This window comes from Alligator sinensis, unplaced genomic scaffold (genome assembly GCF_000455745.1).
Source record: "Alligator sinensis unplaced genomic scaffold, ASM45574v1 scaffold286_1, whole genome shotgun sequence".
Classification (NCBI taxonomy): domain Eukaryota; kingdom Metazoa; phylum Chordata; order Crocodylia; family Alligatoridae; genus Alligator; species Alligator sinensis.
This window is the reverse complement of record NW_005842366.1, coordinates 95,294-121,420: the sequence shown is the minus strand read 5'-3', so window position 1 is coordinate 121,420 and position 26,127 is coordinate 95,294. Positions and strand designations below refer to the sequence as shown.

General features: G+C 43.0%; 1 protein-coding gene across 1 annotated transcript in view; it reads right to left on the bottom strand.

Moving 5' to 3' along the window:
• Window positions 1–26,127, bottom strand: part of ZNF236 (zinc finger protein 236) — a 139,072-nt gene that overhangs the window by 67,088 nt on the left and 45,857 nt on the right. Inside the window, exons 6-10 of the mRNA XM_025210666.1 lie at window positions 25,394–25,566; window positions 20,351–20,497; window positions 13,350–13,421; window positions 8,889–9,092; window positions 7,505–7,733 (exon numbers count right to left, since the gene is read on the bottom strand). Coding sequence (XP_025066451.1) covers window positions 7,505–7,733; window positions 8,889–9,092; window positions 13,350–13,421; window positions 20,351–20,497; window positions 25,394–25,566 — 825 coding nt within the window. The remainder of the gene's footprint in view (window positions 1–7,504; window positions 7,734–8,888; window positions 9,093–13,349; window positions 13,422–20,350; window positions 20,498–25,393; window positions 25,567–26,127) is intronic.

The window sequence follows — 26,127 nt, the reverse complement described above, 5'->3', positions numbered from 1 at the left end:
CCGAGCGCAATCCTCGACGTATCCCTCTTCCCTGCGCGCACAAGGACCCACGGAGCCTAGCAAACTTCGTGTGAGTTTATTCAGAGCTCTTTGTCTCGAGTACTTTCTTCGGCTGGCGCGACAGGCTCGTGGTTTAGAGCCTTCAACCGGATGGGCTAGAAGAGTGTTCACGGGAAGGAACTCTAGTCCGCCTCTTATCTTTTCTAGCTGTAACTGTAACTCAAGCAAGTTTTCCTGCCTGCACCGCGACCATCTTTGGTGTAAGTAAACAATCTTTAAATCAACCACTACGCCTCTGTGACTAATTCTAGCCCGTGCGTGCCTTGCCGCCGCACGGTCTCCTCTGACCCCGCGTGCCCGGGCTGCTGGCCACAGCCTGCGTGCGCAAAGACGGGTCCGCATATCGCTCCCGGCTCGCACATGGCGACATGGATGGGATCGGGAGGCAGCCTGCACAATATAGACAAAAAGCCTGATGTGTAACTTGTTGAACTGTAGCAGAAACTAAACAATTTATATATCATAAATGTTTAGCATCTGTGGAATCCACCACCTGCTGTCAGGGTTGTGTCATGTTTCTTTCAAAACAGAAAACAAGAAGGGTCATTAAACCTGGATGATTCCCTGGATAACAGGATGAAGCCAAACTAAAAAAAACAACAGGTTTTTCCAACTCCTCTACAGAAGACTGGAGTTTAGAGCACTAGAATTCCCCAAAAGGAAAAAATAAATAAAATCAGATGTTGGTACAGCTTTGGAAATATTTGGAATTTGCTGTACAAGCTGGAAATGCCTTAGCACCTGGTCTTCACAAACCTGTCCCCTATGTCCATTTGACCATGATACAATTCTTTTCCTTAGAACAAAACACGTGATTGATACTTTTTCAGACAAATTAGCTCAAAGAGGTAACTTAAGCAAACTAAAACTCCTTCCATACCCGTAGAGACAGAGTATCACATCATTTAAGCCAGCTACACTGTAGCCAGCATTAAGCAATTAGGACAGAATGCTGATTTGACATTAGGACTGTGAGAAATGGCTATGCTTTGTTTCCGTTTCAGATTCGGCCATTTCAGAGGACAGTGATTCATTTCAGTGTTTCGGATCACTCTTCCATTTTGATTTGGCCGAATGTGTTTCGGAGTTTCGACGCTGTTTCAGAGATTCGGATCAGCTGGGGAAAAGCAGGCACAGCCGGGAGGCTGCAGGCTCTCCTGCAGCTCCTCTGGCTGTGCCTGCTTCTCCCCCGCTGGGGGAGCCACAAGACAAGCCCCGTGGCTGCCCTGCCCAGCCCCAGCCTCCTGGCACTTAAAAGCAAAAAAAGCCCCGTATTCACCAGCTGCAGCAGCAGCAATAAGGGCCTCTGGGGGCTTATGGCAGCATGGTCCCGTGCAGTGTGGGGCAGTGGGGATCACCACCCGTGCGAGTACAGCGTGGCTCAGCAGGGCGCCGTGCACTTTCTGGGAGCTAGAGCTTCCACAAGACCTGAGCTCTTGATCACCGCTGCTACAGCCAGTGAGTGCAGGGCTTTTATTCTTTTTTATTTAAAGTGCCTGGAGGCTGGGGCTGGGCAGGGGATGAGGCCAGGCAGGGCAGCCATGGGTGCTTCTCTTGTGGTTCCTCTGGCTGTGCCTGCCTCTGCAGGGAGAGCCATGGGAGAAGCCCCCATTTCTGCCCTGCCCAGCCCCAGCCTCCCAGCACTTTAAAAGGAGGGCTGCGGGGTTGTGCCAAACTATTCCTGGAGCGTGCCTCTGAAACATTTCCAAAATATTTCGGACGGTTTTGTTTCGTTTGGAGATGTTTTGGAGCCTTCCATTTTTCATTTCAGATTCAGTATTTCAGGCGCTGAAACAGACCAAAACACCTCTGAAACAAAACAGCTTCCAAAATTTCGCACAGCCCTATTTGACATCACATCCTTTCCCCAAGTCAACGAACTGTGATATCACAAAACCAGAATTATTTTACTGAAAAACAAGAGAAAAAAATGGGAGCTGGAGTAGCAAAGAACAACTTTAGAGATATCTTTATACATACAATGTCAGTTGAGAATTTATGTTTACATAGTTATAATTCCCACAGCATCTTTAATTTGGTATCTGTACATATGTAGTATTTTGCACATGACATTAATAAAAGCTGATCAGAGTGTTCTGGTGTCATGGTTATGCTTGAGAAGTTACTTTCTTTTACTGGGTACTTTTCAGAGATTTTCATCTTAAAATATGCTTTCCAGCAGTTACCTGGTATGTTATGTTGCAGAAAAAGAGGCTAGAAATAAAAAATAATCTAGCACACCAGTCACTGGCCGCATACACACATTCAAATAATATGGGAGAATTCACCCAGGTTTGTTCTCCTGGTAAAGAAACCTACCCAGAGTCATGTGTACAGACATTCAAATGCTAAGCCCCTGAAGAGTGGAGAGCTAGCAGTGCTAACACTGTGCAGCCAAGGGGGACCATCTCAGTATGCTTTGCAGACTTCCTTAATCTGGCAACAACTCTGATTGGCTGATTCAGACTGTTCATAGTCAGCCTGTGTTTCCTTGCAGCACAATGTGGGGAGTGTGAAGGGGGTATGCTCTGCTCTTTACTGGAACAGCAGAGTCAAGCAAGGGACACAACGTCTCCCTGGGAGGGAGGGGGGAATGCTGGAGGACATCTCTTCTGAGCTAAACCACAGCATGTAGATATTTGTTCTACCAGGAGAACCTCTCCTGGAAGTGATTTAACCCTGGCTATTCCCAAGGTTATTTTTCTCTTGGATAGGACATTTATACCATGAGAGAAAAAGCCTGAACATCTGTACACTCATGGTTCCTCCTGGGAGACCAGTGACTCTCCCAGGAAAAACTGAATGTCTGTACAAGATCATAAAGTATTAGGTATGTTGTTCTCGAAACGAATCCAGGTGAAACGCAATTCCACTACGCCAAGGGTTATCAGAACAGACTCAGCAAGCCAGGTCCAGCCCATGGACATAGGGCTTCAGCAGTGGAGAGGAGTGGTAGCAATGAGTGCTTTCCTCATGGTGTAGCATGGAGAATGGCAGCAGTGGGAGATTTCTCCATGTTGCAGCAGAGAAAAGCAGCTGCAGCCACATCCCACCACCTGCCTCATAGGCGACATGTAGGAGGACATGGGGGGGCACTTTATCCTGTGGAGTCATATTTTTAGCTGGGGTTTCCAGTTATATGAAGTGTCAACCAAAATGGTCAGAAGTGTGGTTTGGAGTGTTAGCAGAATTCACAGGTATTACCAGGTGTTACCTGACAGGGGTCACAACATGAATGCTTCTGCTATGGCCCTCATGAGGCCAACAGCCAGCTCGACATGACATGGTCTGGGGCCCCACTATCCCACTGCCCAAACCTCAGAGTCACTCTCAATCAAACCTTCATACAAAGAACACATCATGAAGACAAAAGCAAAGGTGCTCACTCATAAGAACATTTTATATATAAGCTCACCAACTTGAAACGGGAAGCTAGCCCCTCAACCATCCAAGCTACTGCTCTGGCTCTTTGCTTTTCCTCTGCTGAGTACATGTACCCTGTATGGGAGAGATCCATACATGCTAAGCACTTTGACCCCATCTTGAATGACAGCTGCCAATGCATCAGAGAATATCCAAAGCCTACCAGCCTAAACAGTGTACACCTCCTGGAAGGCATTCCTCCACCTGCCATCAGAAGAGCAGTGGCCAGCAGGATAGAATACTTGAGGCAAACTGAAGATGTGAGACACCCACTGTAAAACCATTCCACAGCACATTAACATCTGAAATCACACAGGAGCTTCCTCACCAGCACCCAACCAACCTCTTGAAGCCACGAGAGATGACTACAGATATAGAACAAGAAGCTGAAAAAAAATACCTAACAGCAAAAAAATATGGACATTCCAGTGGCTGAGTCTTTACCACCAGGGGCTGACAAACCAGGTCAAAGGTGGTGATGTCTCAACCACCTATGCACCAGAGATGGACACTCCAAGGAACTAATGAAGAAGTGGAGCTATATCGCTGGTTCAACCACCTGTGACTGTGGCACAGAGCCTCAGACTATGCAACACCTGCTGTTTGAAGGCAAATATACACTGAAAGATCTCACAAAATACAACAAATGAGCACAAGCATGTGTAACAACATAAGCAGCAGCCAAAATGGTGGCCATCATACAAGCATCAGTATATTAAAATATGTTGCTATTTATCATAAAAAATTAAGTTAAATTTGAAACAGTAATCTTAGTGACAAAGTATGTTAGGACTGAAGCTCCCCTCCCAAAGAGTTTAGCAAATCCACAGGAAGTGTTTTAATCAACGGGTCTTCAGCCTCTACCACACTGGAAAATGTAGCTAATTCACATGGAGTCCAAAGTTTCAGTTAACAGACAGAGTGTCCTTGTAAAATTTGCAAGGAAACGAATAAATAAAAATAAATGCCATTGGAAACCTTTCATACAGATCTACAATTTGTTGATGTCTTTAATACAAACTTAAAACCCACAATCCTTAAATATTGTCTAAGTCAACAGCTAACTCTTGCATGTCAACCCCACCCCCCCACAAAAAAAACCCCTCAGAGCTAAACAGAAAAACAAGACCCACTAAAGTTTTCCTTTTGAGCTAGAAAATAAGGCAGTCAAAATTGAGGATATCCTACTGATATATTATGTCCAATATCAGATTGCATCTAGTAAGGTTATATAATGTAATGATTCTTTGCAAAGTTATACGCATACATTAGCATAGAATTAAATTTATCATGGAGAAATTAAAAGAAGCCCCCACTACTACACTGCATGGGCACCCCACAAGAAGTGGAAGCCAAGGGGAAGCCTGGAGCTCTCAGCTATGGTGTAGCTAGAGTGATAAGCATGGATCCTGGTTTTCTCTGTTTAAAAATCTCAAATTCTCTGATAAAAACTCAAAATTTTCTGATTAAAACCTCAAAATCCGTGTTTTTCTGTGATTAAAATGAAACACCACACACACACACACACACACACACACACACACTAGTTGAACACCATGTTTTATTGATATGTTTACAATTTTAAAAAAATTTGGAAGCCTTTTAGTGGCTCAATCATTATAATAGAATAAATTCTGAATACCTATATATTTTTGGCATTTGATTTTGGTTTTTTATCATGGAAAATCAGAATACCCCCTGCCCCCTTCACTAACCAAGACATGGGTCCAACTGCAGCTGTCCCCCACCCTGATGCTTTGTGGTGCTGAGCAACCCTGATACTCTGGTGTCCTGACCTGGCCCCTAACTCCTAACCCATAACAGCCCTCTGGCCCTGCCAGTGCCCCTCACTCCAAACCCACAGCCCCCTGGCCCTGCTGGTGTTACTCACTCCCCCAACTCACAGCTTCCCCAGCCCTACTGGTGGCCCTTACTCCTGTCCCAGTGCCCTCCACCCCACAACCCTACTGGAGCGGGTCCGCAGCATGCCAGGGCTACAGGACCTAGTGCCTGCTGTGGCCACAGTGGAGTGCCCCACCCCCTGCGGGCGGCACAGCCAGAGTGGAGCCTGTAGAGGGTGGGGGAGGATGTGGGCTGCCTGCTATGGGCTTGGGGCTCCCCGCCCTGCTGCCCTCCCCTAGGGGCCTCCATGGCCCACCAGTTGGAACCAGTGGGAGAGGCAGAGTGGGACAGAGAAGCTGGGTGCTGTTGTCACCACCTCTGGAAGCCCTATGCCAGCCATGCTGCCATGATGGAGGCATCCCCCTGCCCAGCGGGCAGGTAGGGTGCGCCTTACCTTGGCAGCATGGCTGGTGTGGAGGTCCCAGTGATGGTAGTGGCAGCACTGAGCCTCCCCACCCCACTCCGCCCTCCTGTGCTGGGTCCCATCTGCTAGGCCACAGAGGCCCTCAGAGGGAGGGCAGCAGGGCAGGAAGCCCAGAGTCAGCAGCAGGCAGCCCACATCCTCCCCCACCCTGTGCACAAATCTGGGGGCATGTGACTGCCCCATGGACCCCTCCCCCCCCAGAGTGCATGCAACAGTGGGGAGCCAGCCCTCTGCCGTTCTCCCAGAGGAGCCACCCATAATGCTGACCCATTCCCCAAGCCAAGCCCCTTGGCTGCACATTTCTATCCAGGCTGGGAGGCGCTCCCAGCCCCAGCCACCAACCCTGCCCCACACTCCCACCCTCAATAGCCACTTCAATCTGCTCCCCTGTGCATCACCTATGCCCTCTCCCCTCATCAAATCTCCCCAATAAACTTACTTGCAGCCAGCTGGAAGAGCTACTCTCCACTGCTGCTTGGCTGTATTGCTGGCCACGTGCATGTATGCACACATGCACGTGGCGCCCCGTGTCCCGCTCCAACCAGTCTCAAGCAGCCTGGAAGGGTAACTCGGGAACTCTGCCAGCCTGCAAGGGGAAACCTGTGGTTTCCCACATTTTCCTCCTTAAAAGGAGAAAAATCTGTGTTTTTCCATAAGAAACGGAAAACCTGGATCCCTGGTGATAAGGGGATTGGCAGCTGATGGGAGCCCAGGAGCTTCAGAGTAACCCCTTTTGGGCTGCAAGCAGCCTACAAGCCACCAATTGGAGAACCCTGGTATACTGAAAGAGTTTCTAACTTTGAAATCAACCCTGAGTCGAACGCCTGTACTGATATAAAAAAAACATAAAAGTTAACAATTAAGCTCTAAAGAAAATTGCTCAAAGATTACTGGTCAGAGTTATCACCAACTGATCATTTCTTAGTGCAGGAATGTCAAAGTCATCTGGCCCCGCAGGCCAGATGAGGGGTGCAAGGCTGGATCAGGTCCACTGGCTGGCAGCATGAACTCCAACCTCAGCCCAGCACATAGCAAGACACTAGGCCTGGCTCTGTGGATAGCATGCAATGCATAAGGCCAGTCTGGGGCATGCACTGTATGGGGGCAGCCCATGCTGGACCCCCCTGTACGTTGGATCTAGCAGGTGGGGTGATCCAGTACAATTCAGACTGGCCCCAGATCCAGCACTCAGGACCAGTCTGGCACCTGGCACCACATGTAGCACAAGTCCCAACCTGGCTCCATGTGCTATGCTGGCCTCTACCCTATATGCAGCCTATGCAAGATTGGCTCTGCATGCCATGTGTAGTACACAGGGCTGGGGCCAGACAATGCTGCATATGAAGCCAGTCTGAGACTCACAGGGGATGAATGATAGGGCTCCACAGGCCAGACCCAGCCCATGGGTCCTATCTTTGACATCCCTACCTTAGTGATTAACCATACTGATACTTCTGTATTAAATCTGAATAGGTATACAGAACCAACACCTGGATGCAAAAAATGTAGCGAAAGATTCAATATACACACAAGTTCTTTTAGAGAAAAGAATATAAACTATAAAAATAAGCATTTTATTTGTTGCCTAGACCCTAAAAAAATCCTATATAGCTTAGTGATAGAAACTATAAAAATGTAAGATAGTGTAAATAGCACTGTATAAAGAGTTTACAGAGTGAACATTTCCAACATTACCAGGTAAAAATGGTGATTTTTTCTTTAAGACCTTTTTCTCTTTTTTATCCATTTTATCTAGACTTTCTTGTCCTTTATCCTGTTCTGCATTACTCGGGTCAGCTTGGTGATTTGAGATATTCTGGACATCTGGATTTTGATCCTGGGCTGCAGGAGTCTTAATTTGGCTGCAGTCAGTAGGATGTGCAGAAACTGGGATTGAAGACAGACCACTGTTTTCTAAGGCTTGCTAAGACAGAACAAAACTAGAAAGTTAGAAAAGAAAAATCCCACAAATTTTTCCAAATGTTTTGCTCAAACAACAATTCTGTAAATGATGAAATGCTTACAATTAGAGAAATTCCACCAGGTTTCTTACAAACTCAAAATATCAGTTGCTTTTCAAAGTTTCAAGCTTCATATATCCTTTCAAAGGTGACAGGTAGTAATATTGCAGTAGTTGAATTATTCATGTGATGCCAAGTTGGATTTTATCCAGAAATACATGTATCAACCACCACTTCCCCAAAAATTAAAATTATATCTACAAGTTCCCACAAAAATTCCAAATTCTATTTTTTTTACTTGATACATGAATGACATTTATATTTTCAAGTGACAAAATGCTGCGTGCTAAACTGAACTAAAAAAAAACAACTAATCATATGTATGTAGGAACCAATATATAAATAGGTCAAGTTTGTGGAAGGGAAACTTTTCTGAATAAGACTTAATCCTATAAATCTCAACATTTGAACAGGACCACACTAACTTCATGGAGCTCTGTACATGCATAAAATTGCACCTGTATACAGTGACTTGCAGATGAAGGCCTTAAAGTGTTCCAAAAAGGGATTCAGCATTGAACTATAGCTCTTATGTGCTTAAGAGAGATTGTATGCACATAAATAATTTGCAACCTTTGCAGCTTGACAACTGAACACATTGCAAATTGGTCAACATATCACAAGTCTTTTAAGAAGATTGAGCACCTAAAGGGGCAAAGAAAAGTACTGGGAAACAGTTGAAGGTGCAGTGATAATTACCCACTCCTCATACTACAGACCTGATTCAAAAATTGCTCCGCATACTTAATGGAACACAGCTGAGTGACATGTTTTCAGTTCATAATCTGATGCAAATTTTCTTTTGAATAAATTTGCACTCTAGGTCCACACAATTTAACATTACAAAGGTCCATAAGTCCTTGGACCACAAAAGAGACTGCAAAACCTCAATTAAAACAACAATAATCGGTTGTTTTAAATCTGTTCAGAAGTGCAAAAAAACACCTAACCACTGAAAACATGAAGGGCCATTTTCACTAGCAGGATAAGGGACACTAGCAGGACAAATACACAGCACTGCAGCATATAAAGCCACTTATTATGCATCTATGTTCTACCTGTAGAATGTCTCTATTGATTCCAACTGCAATATTGAGTTGCTGGCCAGGTTGCTGGGACTGGTTATTTTCCACTGGACTTGGCTCTGATAGTTCAAGGAGCTGCTGGATGACATCAGTTACAGCCTGTTGCCCCTGATGACCAGCTGCTGAAGCTACCTGGTTTTCTGTCTGTTGAAGAAGTGGAGACCGAAAATGGGTGGCCTGAAACATAGAGCAGTAAATATGTAAAGGAAAATGAGAAAGAGAGGTCTAAAGAAAATTTAACTTACCTGTAAATTATCTTTATCTGAAACATATGTTAATTGTTCACGCATGTAAGACTGAAGGAAGTTTACACAGCTGCCATTCCTGAACAGCTGACTCCATTAAAGGGCTGTATTCTCCTTCCAGGAGTTCCTCCCGAGTTGTACAACCATAACCTTTTAGCTTGAATTAAGCTTATGATAAAATACTGGATCCTCATACATTCACAAGACCTATCAAGAATTACAAATTTTGCAAGTGTACACAGAAAAACAAAACTAATGAGAAATGGTGTTCACATTTTAACCAGTATGTATAAGATTTTAGATAGAGAGATACAATGTTCATACACAGGAGAGACTGTTTCAACAGAAATACAGAGAAACTTATTACTATTTCTATTAAGACCTTCCATCACATGAAAGCATCATGGATTTTCTTCAAGGCTTTCAATTGGAATGCTTATTAAGCATGCAATTTAGAATACAGTACAGAGTCAAATATTTAACTGTTTCACAATTTAAAAAATTCACAGATTATAAAGCCAGAAAGGATCACTGTGATTATCTACTTTGACCTCTTGCACACCACTAACATTTCCCTGGATCAGCTCCTGCTTCAAGTAAAGTAATTAACTGAATTAGAGAATACCTGCTATAAAAAAATGCCAATCCTCTTTTGACAAATTGTGAGCCTTAAAGAACCCGCCTGAATCCTAACATGTTATTCCAATAGCAAAACACATCACACTGGTAAGCTCACGTTCAACTGATATATCCATCATGACCCTTAAATTTTTTTCAGCATCACTGCTTTCCCAGAACAGGTTCCTCTAACCTAAAAGTATGGTCTGTATTCTTTGTTTGAACTCTGATCATGAAGCAATACAAATCACTCTGAATCAACAGTGATTTGTTTTCTTCACAATTTATCAGTCCCCAAATCTGTGGGTCACCTGAAAACTTCAACATTAAATGATTTTCTTCCAAGTCACTGATAAAAATATTGAATGGCTTAAGACCCTAAACTAGCCCTTTTGGAAGTTTATTTTACAATTACATTTAAGATTGGTCATCCAGCATTTAAAAGTGGTCTTAAATTTTGATTGGTCATTCCATCTAAGAGTGACAAACCATACTAGACGAGGAAAGCATATAAGCAATTACATAGACACAAAAAGGTTTCAAAAGTGCCCGGAGGGTCATGGGAGCCAAATACTTCTGGGCTGTTTGAAAGCTGCAATCCACTGGTCATTTCAAGTTATATGCATTTGCAACCTTTGAAAAATCAGTCCAGTAAGCACCTCTGAATATTTATGCAAAAAAATGCATATGCAAAGGATAGTATAGCTACCAATCAAATGAACAGAACATATCCAGTAATCACTAATCAAGTAATAATTAATCCAATGAACATATGGCTGAAACCTCTGCTCTCAAAAATCTTCTGGATGTAAGGCCTTAAGAAATAACTACTGTACAAACATTACAAAGTGTCATACTAGATCAGAAGACAGGTCCACCTGGCCCAGTATCGAGAAAACAGCTAGTAAGGGGAAAACTATATTATGCAGGTTCTATCCAAATTGATCTGCTGCCTCCTCCCTTACAGATTCCAGCATTGAGAGATGTAGGAAGTCCTGATTTGTAAGTTATGTTTAACATCTGCCCTGGGACCTAATCTTGTATGGATCTGCCCAATCTTCTTTTGAACTTCGTTAAATTACCAGCCTCTGCAACATCCTGTGGCAATGAGTCCTGCAACCTAACCGCATGCTGTTGTGAATAGGAAATTGTTTTTATTTGTTTTAATCCTGCTTTCCTAATAACTTAATTGCATGTCCCCCAGTTCTAGTATCATGAAAGTATTGATTAATAAATAAATCATTGTTTATTTTTGCATACCATTCATGATTTTATTAACCCCTATTATTTACCCTCTTCAGCAGTCTTTTCTCCAAGCTATATTCCCTATTTAATCTCTCCTCATACAGAAGCCTCTCCATGCTACTGATTATTCTTGGGGTACTTCTCTACACCATTTCTAAATCTAGGACAGGGACACTCAACCTGCAGCTAGGATACCACAAGTAGCATGGGCAGCCCCCATGTAGCACAGGCAGATTGAGGAGGGGCCAGACAACACAGTGGCAGATAAGACCAGGAGCAGGAAGCAGAGCATGAGATCAGGAAGTAAGCACAGAACAAGAAGCAGAAAGCAAAGCAGCAGCTTTGTCAGGGACCAGATGGCTAAGCAACTGATCAGGTAAGGAAAGGCATCGAAGAGGCAACTCAAGGAAAAGGGAGGGCTAATTTGTGAGGTGTGGCAAAAAGGTTGGCCCCACTAATCTAGGACATGCTTTTGAGAGGAAGAACCTCAAAACTGCATCCAGTTTTCAAGAGATGAGTGCACCATGGATTTATACACTAGTAAGATGATATATTCAGTTTTCAGTTTCCTTCTCAATAATTCATAAAGTTCTATTTGCCTTTTGCTGAACAATGGGCTGATGTTTTCAGAGAACTATCCAAATAATTGGGAGATTTCTTCGAGTAGTAACAGTTAGTGTCTAACTCATTACCATGTAAATGCATCTTGGGTTATTTTTTCCCCCACAAGCATCATGGTGCACTTACCTACACTGAATTTCATCTGCCATTTTGTTGCTCATTCAATTTTACAAGATCATTTTGCAGTTCTTCAATCAACTTTGTTTTTTACCACCTTGATAATAAGTGTCATTAGCAAACATGGTCACCTTACTATTCATCCCATTTTCCAAATCATTTGCAAATAGGTTAAACTGCAAAAGCCCAACATAGACCCTTAAAATCCTTGCTATGAACCTCCTTCTACTCTAAGAATTGGCTATTTATACCCATTCTTTCTTCCCTGTATTTAGCCAGTTACTGATCTATGACTGGACCTTATCTCTAATACTGTGATAGCCACACTGGCCCCTTTCCCAGTCCTGAACTATCCCATGGCTCCTGGTATTATGCAGACCTCCTTGAGAGCCCAAGGTATAGCAGTTTGTGCTGCAATCTATAGGCATCTGAGGGACAATCTCTGTAACAGTATATTTGTTAGGACCTTTGGGATTTAAACAGAAGTCTTCCACTTCCACAGGCAGAAGCCTAAGCTGCAGTACCACCCAGCAGCAAGCCAAACACCAGCCCTAGCTGAACCTGGGCCCTCCCATAAGGTTCCCAATGAGACCCATAAAACCTTGATGGGAATGCTAGAAAACCCTCCCATTTTCTATATAGAGCCTTGTCCCAGCAATAGTACTGTCAGATGATGCTGTCTTGAACAACCATGTTCCTAGTCCCTGTCTCCAGTTCCTTTGTTTGACCCCCTGGCCTTAATCAACCACTGCTCTGACCATGACCTTACCTCAACCCTTAGCTATACTTGCAATTGGATAGATACCTCAGCCACCTGGCTTCTAATAAATCTCCGACTCTGGTCCTAGTCCTCGATTCGTGTTCCTTGTTTCCTGTGCCCTGGGTGCTACTTTTTGATTACTTCCTGGTTCCTACCTACTTGTTCCTGGTCTGCCAGGACCCCTCACCTCCAGATTGGCTTGCTGGCTCTTGGGACCCTTTGTGGTTCCAGAGCCCTGTCTTCTGACAACTAGCTCTTGGCCTATGGTTTAGCTAGGTGACTACTTGGATCTGACAACGTTGCTGCTCCAACTATAACTCATGCCCTCTTTGTCACCAGGCCCTACACATTTTTTTGCTGGAGGAAGAGAAACCTTGCTCTGGGATGAGAACCTTACATGGTACTGGATCTATGGAAGGCAGTTGCAAGTTCTCCCCTGACTGCATCTGGAGCTTTTTGAGACTCTTTATACTGCCCTGATCTTATGCAGAATACAGGGGCTAGAGCAAGACTCAGATTTTCATCCATTTTCAAGAATTTTTACATGGATTTGTGTACAGTTGTCATGAAAATGTATATGAATCAGGTACTATTACACAAAAATGGCTTCTTTAAATTCTTAACTAGTATTAGCATGCACTAACAAATTTCTGTTCCCAAATTGGGCCCATTACTGGAAAGGACCCTTTAACAAAAAACAAACTTACCTACTATAGAACTACTGCATTTCTAATACAGAATATTGAGAACGATTTTTCAAAGTTCTAAAAGCTGCAACACCCCTACAGTACTGACACACAACAAACAAATGAAAAACTCTATACTTACACTCTTCCACTTATTATCCACAGGTTGCAAGAGGTTAGCAGGAGGTGTTGTTAGAGGCTGGGACACAGACTCCTGAAACCAAAAAAGAGAGACATTAAGTTACAGTCCTAGATGAAAACGAACTAATTTAATTTCTAGCATAAAAAAAAACAACAAAAAAACCCCCAAGCTGTTAAAGATCAATTTGTTTATAACATGAAAACCAGAGCTATGGTGGAAAAAAGGATGCACTTCAGTTGGCAAATACCATTTTAAGAGAAATTTCCATTTTCCCCTCATAGTTTATGTACATCATTTAGAAGTACATCAGAAGGCCCTGATGATCTTCACCCAAGGGTACTAAAGGAATTGGTTGATGACATAGCAAAACCACTGACACAACTGTTTGAGCGCTCGTGGCACTTGGGACATGTCCCAGAGGACTGGTAAAAGGCCAACATGGTCCCTAGTTTCAAAAAGGGTAGGAAGGAGGACCCAGATAATTATAGGCCAGTTAGCCTCACCTCTATTCTTGGCAAGACCTTAGAAAAAATCATAAAGGATCACATTTGCAGGGGGCCAGCAAGTAACACAATGGCAAGGGGCAACCAGCATGGGTTTATAGCAGGAAGATCCTGCCCGACTAACCTGGTCTCTTTTTATGACCAAGTCACAAAGTGATTACATGCAGGAGCGGAAGCAGACATTATTTACCTGGATTTTAAAAAGGCTTTTGACAGTGTCGTACCCAATTCTTACGAGCAAACTGAGTAGCTGTGATGTGGATTTTCTCACAGTAAGGTGGGTGAAAAACTGGCTTATGGGACACACCCAGAGAGTGCTAGTGGATGGGTCAGTTTCTCCCTGGAGAGATGTGGGCAGTGGTGTGCCCCAAGGCTCTGTCCTGGGACCAGTACTGTTTAATATATTCATCAGCGATTTGACTGAAGGTGTTGAAAGCACTTTGTCCAAATTCACTGATGACACTAAACTATGGGGTATCGTAAACACACTGGAGGGCAGGGAACGAATTCACGTGGATCTGGATAGACTGGGGAAGTGGGCAGATCAGAACAGGATGCAATTTAACAAGGATAAATGCAAGGTGCTGCACCTGGGGAGAAAGAAGCCCTAACACACCTATAGACTGCGGGGTACCATTCTGAGTACCACAACAGTGGAAAGAGATCTCAGAGTCCTGGTTGATGCAAAAATGAACATGAGTTGCCAGTGTGACGAGGTAATAAGCAAGGCTAACCGCACTCTTTCTTGCATCAGCAGGTGCATCACAAGCAGGTCTAGGGAAATGATAATTCCCCTGTATGAAGCACTGGTGAGGCTGCAGATGGAGTACTGCGTCCAGTTTTACACGCCGCACTTCAAGAGGGATGTTGATAACCTCTAGAAGGTTCAGAGGAGGGCTACTTGTATGGTTGAGGGCCTGCAGGTAAGACTCTATGAAGACAGATTGAGGGACCTGAATCTCTTCAGCCTCCACAAGAGAAGGCTGAGAGAGGTGATCTTGTGGCTGCCTACAAACTTATCGCGGGGGGTCAGCAGGGAATAGGAGACACTCTGTTTACCAGGGCGCCCCTCCCTCGGGGTTACCAGAAATAATGGCCACAAACTGAAGGAGAATAGATTTTGATTGGACATAAGAAAGAAATGCTTCATGGTATGGGTTGCCAAAATATGGAATGGGCTTCCAAGGGATGTGGTGCTTTCCCCTACCTTGGAGGTGTTCAAGAAGAAATTAGATAGGCAGCTGGCTGAGGGTACTTAAACCCAGCACTCTTTCCTGCCTGGAGCAGGGAGTTGGACCTGATGATCTACCAGGTCCCTTTCAACCCTAGAAATCTATGAAAACTTTGAAGTTGCCGTAACTGTTAACTAGACTATAGGTACTAACCATAGCACAAGTATCAAGACAGGTGATATAGCCTGACATAGTCTAGTTAACAAATAAATACTGCATGTAATTGTGTTAGCCAAGTTTTACACTTCAATGTTTCAGAAGCATTTTCTCAATTCTTGGAAAAAGTTTAGTGAGAAGGTTATAATTAGTGCTCACCATGATGTTGAGATTTGGAGACAAATGAAACTAGTCACAAGCTTCAGAAGTGTATAAATCTGAGATGGGTCTTCCAAGCAGTCCTAGAATGTCTAATCAGAGTTGAGAGAGGTCCTGTTAACGATCTCTCTCTGTGTCATCCTAGAGTAGGGGGACCGCCTTTGAAAGAATCATGTTTAAAAGTTGATGCTTTTAATGCCAGAAGACTCCGAAAGCCAGGTAAAAAAAATTAGCTTTCCTTCTCTTCTCAGAGAGAAAAAACTGCTAAAACACCTAGCAGACTTCATTTTCTACCACTTCATCAACCTCAACACTGGAAAGGCGAAGTCTTCATATGATTGTCCCCGAGTCTTCTCAAGGAACGGAGCCAGGAGGAATACATCCACAGCCATGAATATCAGTATAAGCTGCATCTATAATGATATCTGAAGCATCATCCGTCATCTTAAGAACGTGCTTAGCCTCCATGCACCTCTCAGTAGCCAGAAAGCTAGTTATTTTCCTTAGTTCATTAGGGAAAGTTTCATGAATGGGATTCAATTTTTCCCCAAAAGTCTGATCAATGGTCATCAGTCTGGTAACTCAAGATTCTCATTTCCAGAGAGCATGAAAAATATATCATATTGCCAAAGATGTTGAATCATTTCCTTTCTCAGTTTGTGGATACTGAAAGAAAGGCTCTGGTCTTTTCAGCATGCACAATGGTACTGACTCTGCCAGACAGAAAGAACACGGTTGTAGGAATTAACACTCCGACTCACCCTACCTCACCAGGACCAGATACATGAAACTACTCGCTTTACAGACTCAGAAAAGACACAGGGGTCAACCAGGTAACTCTTGCCAGATTCACTTGCAATTTTATGAAATGGTACAATTAGACACCTGGCTCTTTACTCAGAGCCATACTGTATCAGACAGCAAGTCCCATGGTTCTGCTATGGAGGTTCCTCTTCCTAGATGCAGGATGATCCTTGTAAAGTATTAGGCAAACTGCTACAAGGCTTTCCCGAAATCACTGGAGATGATACTGCAGCTGAAATAACTCTGTTCACTGAAACAGCATCTGTTTTGTATTCCACTAGGTAGTCATTATCTCGTATATCAGTACCCTGCCCAAATGGTTGTAATAATGAATCCTAGCATAAAGGGACAAAGGACTGGGATGGTGCCAACTGAATCAAAGCCAAAGTACAGACTCTGGCAAGCATTAGCAACCAGGTGGGGATTTTTAGTATATCCTTTCCAATATCTTGAGGAAATATGGGGAAGAGGTCCTGGAGCAGCCAATTATGCAGAAGACCCTTAAAGTCTTCTCTGTTGTCTTTCCATACCATTCACGGAGTGGGGAAGCCTCCTGATTGTAGGCAAGGTGGCTCAGGGCTGGAAAGCAAGGTCTGCGTGGAAGAAGGCAGAATCTGCATCTAAGCCTGATGCCTAAGCATACTGACATATACGTGGCCCAAAGGACTCTCAGGAGAAAAAGTTTTTGGCCACCATCACAAACAAACTAGGCTTGACAAGTCAGGTGTGTAGTACTGTAGAAACTAAATTAGAGAGACTATCACATGGGTCCAGGTAAAGGGGTAATGATGCTTTTTTTCTTCTTTTGCATATCCTCATTATTCTAGTACTTATTTGGAATGTCGTTTTCCAGAAATCTTAGCTGAGAAGTCTGTGCAAGTATTCCAAGGCAGAGTTGATACCAAAAGAACTCCTACTGGCAGCAAAAGCAGGACTCCAGATACAAGTACACGCCAAATGAGCAAGTGTTATGAAGACAATCACTACTTAGAAGGTCCTTGTCAGGTGACAAGCAATTGACAATGTATCTAGAAAAGCCCCAGGATTTTAGCCCTTGGGTAAAACACTGACACCAAGACAGAGAAGTAGACTATTCCAGACAAGGCACAGAATGCAGGCTGAAGAGAAGTCCAGCTTCCTTTTGTACTTCAAAGGCCAAGCAGTCTGAAGTTTTAATAACTGTTCTTAAGAATTCCAAGTCATAAAAGCAGTACATTAAGAGAAAACTGTACACATTGCGAGCATAGCTCACAGACTTATCAGGCATCGGATTATGTACACCTCTATTCAGAACAGATACTGGTAACTACTTTCTAGAATCTATCATTTGTCACGATGACAGAGAAGCCCAATAGGCTCTGAGAGAATTTCAAAAGAAAAGTCTTCAAACTAACCTATATTAAGTTACCCTATACCAGGGGTGGCTATGGCCAACCTGTGGCACATGTGTCATAAGTAGTACAAGCAGCCCCTGTTTGTGGCATACAGCAGACTGGGGAGGAGAAAGGCAGCTCAGTGACAGACAGGACAGGGAGCAGAAAGCAGAGCAGCAGCTTGGGCAGGGAGTACAAAGCTGAGCAACAAACTGGGTAAGGGAAAGGGATCAGCCTGGCACTCTGGTGAAGGGTATAGGATTAATGTTTGGCATGCCTGGCCAAAAGACTGGTCTCCATTGTTCTATACTAACAAATCTGAAAAATTAAGACAAATCTGTACAAAAATGTGATCCTGTGTTTAACCTGTAGATATAGGTGCCTAACAGGACAGTGGTAATTTCTGTTTTCAATGGTGCTGGAGAGGAGCTGAGGGCATAGACAGGCATTCATTTGCAGTGCCATGAATTTCTGGGAAATTTACAGCACCAGCGATGAGAAATGTGTACAGGCATTCACGTGCCCGGTCATCTGGAGCGCCGCAAGGCATGAAAGGCCTCTATTCCAGGGGGATGGCATGCAGAGATCCCAGCATGCTTTTCTACATGCAGAGGTTCCCAAGGAAGCTGGAAAAAAGAGGGAAATGCCAACTGGCCAGCCACCCAGGGAACTACAACCAGGGACTTTTCCCTACTCTTGCATTGGGAATGCAGAGTTGCAGCATAACTCTTCATAGTTTCTACTGCCAAAACAGGCCTGTTAATTTCACTTCCAGCTCGTAATAGATCCCTACTGCCCCCAAACAAGACCATTCTATTCAAGATTTGATTCTGGAAACTTAGGAGGACACCATGGAAAATAACCTTATAGTCGCAGTTGATTCATTTTCAAATAAATGGAGTGACAAAGTAAGACTGTAGTTGAGTTTTTTGCGGGAGAAGGAGGTTATTTTTATTTCCAAAGGGGACATTTTGATGAACTACGAGAACTGGTTAATGAAGTCCGATGGAAGAAAGTATTAAGGAAATTCATGCAAAGACCACTTGGAATTTCTTTAAGTCCAGTGCAGCAGGTCCAGCGCATGACCACTCCTATTGACACAAAGATGGCCACTACTTCAGAGAGCTCATTCAGCTCCCAAGCAGAACCACATATGGCTACACGGTCCCCAGTTCACCAATCAGTTCAGTGTAAACATGTCCACAGAAGCAGAGGTGCTGTGGAAGATTTATCTGGTTACGCAACAGTTGCTACAACCAGGATTCACTTACCTCAGCAACCCACAGGAGGCTGTAAATGGGAGAAGGGGTCTAACACTGCAGACTTCAGGGACTTCCCTTCATTCCAGCCATAGTCTTTATGAAGTACAGCACCTAGTCTCCACACCAAGCACACATGGACCTCCTGGCTGTGTGACCCCCTCAGGGCTCCAACATTGCCCCCACTTACAGAGATGCTGCCCTTCACCCCAGTCATGGCATTTACCACTTACAGAAGCCACAAGCTGACTTTTGATGGATGCAATACAAGTTCCACCATCCATAAGTTCCTGATTGGTGACTTTATTTTCTGTAGTACCTTCAGTTTTTGTAGTGTAGCAGGCATCATGTTTGCCTTACAACGGTCCCTGGTTCAAAACTGGTCAGAAACAGCCCCCTGCACAGTGTCCTTCCTCTAGCCTGGTGTACAGGAATGCTAGAGATACAGAGAGAAACAGATATTTTGTACGTATCAGGAGCATCTGGGAAGTGGATTCCTGCCTTGTTCCTTGGGCAGGAAGTATTTAAGGATTGCAACTTGTCCTACAAGAGATGAGACTGAGCAGCATGCAACTGTGTGACAATCTGTGAGACCAAGCTATTTCCCTGGGGCAGTAGTTTGGACTGCCAGAAACTGCACAGGACAAGGGACTGGGGGCAGGGAAAGAAGAGGGGCTGAGGAGTACAGACCCCTGGGAATCTGGAGGACTGAGGCACAACCTGTTAGAAATGTAAGACCTATCCATGATCTGAGGTGGGTGGAGGGAAACGCAGTGCACTCCTAGACAGACAAAGGCATCTAGTACAACATGCTACATAAGGGTACTTAAAACACCGCCCAAAGGAACACTATTTTGGAAGTTTAATGTGCTCAATTGCAGGAGTTTCACTGCAGAAGTGCATTTATCCTATTCATTAGCAAGTGACAGCAAGAATATTCTTGAAGGGAGGAAGAAATCTTCTGAAAACTCAATTAAGCCAGACGTGTTAAACGTAATCTGTGGTATTTGAAACAGTCTCATTTGCCCAATTTTCTAGGTTGATCGTAATGTTCCTAAAGTACAGAAGTGGCCTCATGAATTTGAATAGTCAGCTTTTTTTGTGTGCGATGTACATCCAGGGCTACAAATGATATTCAGTATACATGAAAAACAAGTTTAAACAGTTTTGAAAACTAAAAAAGATAAAACAAATTAAAAAGAACCATTTTCCTTTATGAAACAACAGGGAATCTATTTACTTAAGACAGCTTCAAAATGCACATATGACAAAGTTCCATTGTTCATTTTCCTACTGCGTCCACACAGTGTTCATACACCCGAGTGTTTTAATACTATTCTTTACAAATTGTAAGTTGAGGCTTCAAAAGAAATAATCAGAGCCATTAATGAGGGCTATGTTTTTCTGTTTGTAATGTAATCTTAAAAAATAAACATAACAATTTATTTGGACATTTTTAATAGTACAGTAGTGTTGCGATAAAGTCATTTGCATGGCAAAGAAAGTAAGGTTTACCGTTGTAACATGAGTCGAGTCTGTTGTAGAGCTTGCAGAATTCTGTGAACCACTCATATGCATCTTGCTGATGTGAGTATTCAAGCTACCTAAGCTTTTGAAAACACAGCTACATTCAGTACAGTTATATGTAGGGCCATTCTTCACCTTAAGGAATTAAAAAAAAGAAAAATATATTATTTTTCTAAGTCTTCAACTGTAAATGGTCTTCTTATAAATCATTGTGATATACATACTACAATATTTACTGCTGTAAATAAATAAATCAGATCAGCCTTCTTTTAAGAAAAGGTAAGAGAACAGTTAAGCATTTCTCTTTGGAGTTGAGGCTACTGTCTATTGAAATGGGCATCAATTATTGCTACCATTTTTGAGGAAGCTTCAGAGATGTAAATAAATGTCTTTTGACTAATGGTAACCTCACTTTTATCCATCCATTTCTCCCACCTGGGCATTAATTAGATACACAAAAACAAAATCCAACAGAGAATTTACTAATAAAGATCTGTTTGAATAATTACTATTAACTAGACGAAAGACAGAAAGTAGAAAGCAAAGAAATGAATTAATAATAAAAACATGTGCTCTTTTTGTTTTTATCTGCTTACACTTTGGAGTCTCTAGAATAAAAGGGTGTTTTGAAGAGGCATAATGGACTGGGCCACAGATGTCAAGAACAGTATGGAAGAAGGAATAGAGATAAAAATGGAAAAAAGAACATGAAGGTAGGGCAGCATAGTTTAATCACACAGCTTCAGAAAAGGAAGAGCAGATAAAATCAGATGAAATAGGCAAAAGGTTTGACAGGACATTAAAACAATAAAAAGCAGTGTGAATTTGAGATACAAACAACTAAAGCTATGTGGCAAGGATATGAACATTAGAGCTGTGCAAAATTTCGCCTGGCATTTCATTTTGAAGCTGTTTCGATGAGTTTTGAGCTCCAAATGGCAAAATCAAACCGAAACAAAAGCCTTTGAAACAGCTTTGAAACAAAACAAGGGCACTAGAAACATTATGAGTTTTGAAGCTAGGCTTACTTGGCTTTAGCACCAGTCCCAGCTGGCAGCAGCAGCCTCCTGTCATCCGGCAGGCAGATCAGGGTCCACCCACACCCCCGGGAGGACTGCGGGGCTGTGCCGGATTCCTCCCAGGGGTACAGGCCGCCGATCAGCCTGCCGGATGACAGGAGGCTGGTGCTGCCAGCTGGCACCTGTGGCAGCACCGATCTTCCTGGCACAGGCTGCACCCAGTGCCAGTCCCACCCGGCAGCACCAGCCTCCTGTCATCCGGCAAGCAGATTGGGGCCCGCCCACACCCCCGGGAGGACTGTAGGGGCTGTGCTGGACTGCTTCCGGGGGTGTGGGTCCCCAATCTGCCTCCTGGATCACAGGAGGCTGGTGCTGCCACCTGCGGCCAGTGGCAGGCAGGCCTGGGACAAATCAAGTCATGTGGGGACCCACCACTGCCCTGATCCCAGACTGGGGGACAGTCCCCACATGAGCAGATTTGCCCCAGGCCCCGCACCCTCCTCAGGCTAGACCGGGACATATCAGCTGGCGTGGGGACCCACTGCTGCCCTGATCGCAGGGCGCAGGCAGGTCCCCACACAAGCTGATTTGCCCCAGGCCCCATACCAGAGCCAGCCCAAGGAGGGTGTGGGGCAGGGGCAAATCAGCTCATGCGGGCACCTGCCTGCGACCCAGGATCAGGGTAGGGGCAGGTCCCTGCACGAGCTGATTTGCCTCAGGGCCCCCCTGCTGCTGGCCCCAGGCAGCAACACCAGCCTCCTGTGATCTGGGAGGCAGATCAGGGGCCCGCACCCCTGAAATCAGCCCAGCACAGCCCCCACCGCAGCCCTCCTGGGGGTACGGGCAGGCCCCAATCTGCCTACCGGATGACAGGAGGCTGGTGTTGCTGGCTGGCACTGGTGCTGGGCACAGCCCATGCCAGAAAAATCCCATGCCCCAGCCGGCAGCACAAGCCTCCTGTCATCCGGTAGGCAAATTGGGGACTCTCCCACACCCCCAGGAGGTCTGTGGGGCCATGGGCCTCCCATCTGCCTGCTAAATGACAGGAGGTTGGTGCTGCCAGCTGGGGCCAGTGGCAGCACCCATCTTCCTGGCACTGGGTGGGTGAAATGTCAAAAGAGCATCGAAATAGCACAACAGTTTCAATTACATGAAATAGAACAGTGCTTTCGAAATGAAACAAAACACTGTTTTGTCAAAACGGAAGTCAAAGGGGAATTATGTCCTTTTGCACAGCCCTAATGAACGTGGATGGAGCAGTGGGTACAGCTGATGATTTTAGTAGCAGGCTTTATATAAGTAGAAGGCAAACAAAAATCAGGGAGAACAGAAAATCTCATGCAAAGAAGAGAACAAAAAATGATAAAAACTCAAGAGAAACACAGCAAGAGGCAGAGACAGATTTTTGCATGTTCTAAAGAAAGTTATTAATATAGTAACAGCAGTAATATGGTGGAAGGAGATGAAAGAATTAGATGATGCAACAAGACGTGCAAGAATATGGTTTGCGTAGTCGCCAATATAAAATAAGGGGAAAGTTCCATTTTTCCCATGTTGAGTTCAAACTCTTAGCAAGATATTCAGGAAAATGTTTCAAGTTGGCAAAAAATATATTACTAAATAGAAACAGACCTGAGAGTCATCATACAAGAGTCTGTAATAGAAACTCTATAATCAGCTGAGGATAAAGTGTAGACTTAAAACAGGAGAGGAAAATACCACCAAAGAAACAATGATGAAAATTCTGAAGGTAACATTAAAGGCAAGTTCAGAATAAAGAAAGTGCTACATGAGAAAACCTCTGGAAAAGACCTTTCTAGAATACACAATCAGGTGATATATCTTAAGAATTAATTGATGAGAAATCAGTAAGTGAATTCTCGTAATAGCCTGACAGCATTCAACACTTATTGTCAGTATTCTAGAGGAAAATCACTTGTTGATAAAACTTCCGCTGATGACTTCATAGCACATATCTCGGCAACTGTCGATCCTCCTGGATTATGGTGTATGCAACCATCACACCAAGACCTTCGGCATGTGATGTCTCTTCGCCTCTTTCCAACCAAGGAGTACCCACAAGGCAGTGGGGGCTAAGGTTTTGAGGCACCCTATGCTCACCTTACTCTGGAGGCTGCAACACTGTGGTATTTTATAAGAGCTACCCCGCCATAAGTAGCTTCACCACATTGCCACCAAGCCCTCCAGTCAGATACAGTTTATGGCCGTACCCAGGACCAAATAGCACATATAAGGAAAAGCTAAATAAAGATGAGGACTAGTCACCTACAGCAGTCTGGATCATTTGGCAAGCTGAACTTAAATGTGCTTTAATATATCTAAAACCTATGCTGAATACCCAGTAATAAAGATTCGTCATATCTGCATGATGGAGGACTATATCTTAAAGAGCAGTAATTCTGAAAAAAAAATTGGTAGTCATGTTAGGTCACATAAATAGGAGCTCCTATTGCAACACATTAGTTTAGAGGAGTAACAAATCCTAGTAAAACAGTAAAGCATAAGTGAAGCAAGAAGTGATGTTAGCTTTGTAAAGGCCATTGGAGAGACAGATCCCAGAATAGTGTATATTTTTGGGGGGTCCAGGCTTTAAAGAAAAAAGAAACTGTTAAAAACTGAACAGGGTTAAAGAAAAGGTGCAAGAATGACTGCAGGTCTGCAAAACACATCTTAAAGACTTAAGCAGCTTAAACTGTTTAGCGTATCAAAAAGAGATTTAAGTGATTTGTAAGAGGCTGTTATTGTTAAATCTTGGTGTACTGATGTAGTTTATTTTCAATGGTTTGCTAAAATAAATCATAACAATTCCAGCAACTTTCTATCAGAATAGCTGTGATACACAAGGGCTTACATGGATTAAATCATGTAATATGTATATTTATATGAATATATTAGTACAAGTCTGGTGTACGAGGAAATCCTACAAATCAAGGTATGAAAATAGCTAACTAGGCAAAAATACCTGACTCTTCTTGGTTGTAATCTACCAGAAAAGGTAAGACATTAATTGACTGGAAGCCAAGGCTAAAACATTTTAACTAGTGTACATTTTTCAACAGCAAGTGATTGGAATAGGTTAGAAAATAGGTAGCAGGTTCTGCATCATAAAAAGGCTTTATATCAAACCTGGGTTATGTTTCCAAGAAAGATACGCTCAACTACAAGTTGCTGGTTAAAATGAATAAATTATCTGATAAAATTCTACAACCCAGCATTGTGAAGGAAGTTAGGCTATACAGAAAGGCCTGTTTTGTTTTTTTTAATCTATGGGTTAAATAATTAGAGAGAAAAGGATCAGAATGAAGAACAGAAGATTGCAGCACCTATTTTTGTGCACCCTCCCTCAGCAGCACCAGGGACTGATAGCTTGGTCAGTCTCCTCAGTTATTCTACTAATGAAGAAGCCTGAGACATATCATTGCTTTCTTCTTCCATGACAGTTTCTTTCACTCAGTTTGTAATACTGAAAACCTCATCCAGAGGCCTTGTTCATATCCTGGGAAAAAAGAGGTACTCAGAGAACTGATATTGGTGTGTGTAGGATGTATTGTTTTGATTGGAAATCTCTCACTGGTTACTTTCTCACCTTTGAGGTCTGGAGAGGCTTCTGGTTTTGCTTTTACCCAATTTACATCAAAAACAGAAGCAAAGATAAATGTTTGTAAATAATGTTTTAAAAATTAAACAAAAAGCCCTGTAAGAGATATATTTCCCTTAAATTATTCACCCAGGATATTAATATGCTAAAAAGGTAAGAGTAAAAAAAAAAAACTTTGTTATTCACAGACACTGTTAATTTAGATTAAGTGATTTTAGAAACTCAATCTACATAAAATTGAGCAAATGTGGCCTGCAATCTAATGTTCCACATGTAAGTCATGATGTTTCATGCAGGTAACAAGGCACAGTTTTAAGAATAGTAGTTTGTAAAACTAGAATAGATAAATACCAAGAAGGAAACAAAAGTCATATTGTTAATTATTTTATTTACCTCTGAATGAACTCTTTGTATGTGTGATTGAAGATTGCCTTTCTGAGAAAAGGCTGCAGGACAAAAGGCACAGGAATGGGGTTTTTCACCAGTATGCTTAATCATATGGGTCTGTAATGCCCCCTTCTGGTTAAATGCTTTTCCACATTCACTGCATTTAAATGGTCTCTCACCTAAAGAAAGATTTACATAAGCCTATTATACCTTAGAAAGAAATTATATGATTGATTTTCTTTATAACTGATATGTACAATAATACTGTAGTACTTGCTTTGACAGTTAAAAAAAAAACAAATCTGTTCTAGCTCAATTGCTAAATGAACTTCAGAGACTTAGCAAAAGAAATTATTTGACACTGAAATTTCAGTAAAATTAGTTTTAAGCAGCTGCTCAGGGCATCATCAGCTGGCAGCTTACCAAAGGTAGCTTTCAAATAAACGCGAGGTAAAATGGTATTGAATGTTTGGAGATACTTTAAACCTACATGTAAGTCTACTTTAAAATATTCTCTCTCATAAAGGCTTCCCTTTAAGGTTTGTATGAAGATTTTCTTTAAAATACAGTAATATTATAGAACAATATTTGTCCTTAGCACCCAAAAGATAGAAAAACAGAGAGGAATAGCAGTTGGCCTGTACTTCTCATAACATTTTAGCGCATGGTACTCTCAGTATCTGAATTTCCTTATTTATTATTGCACCTTATTTCCTACTTTACATACTGGAAATCTATAC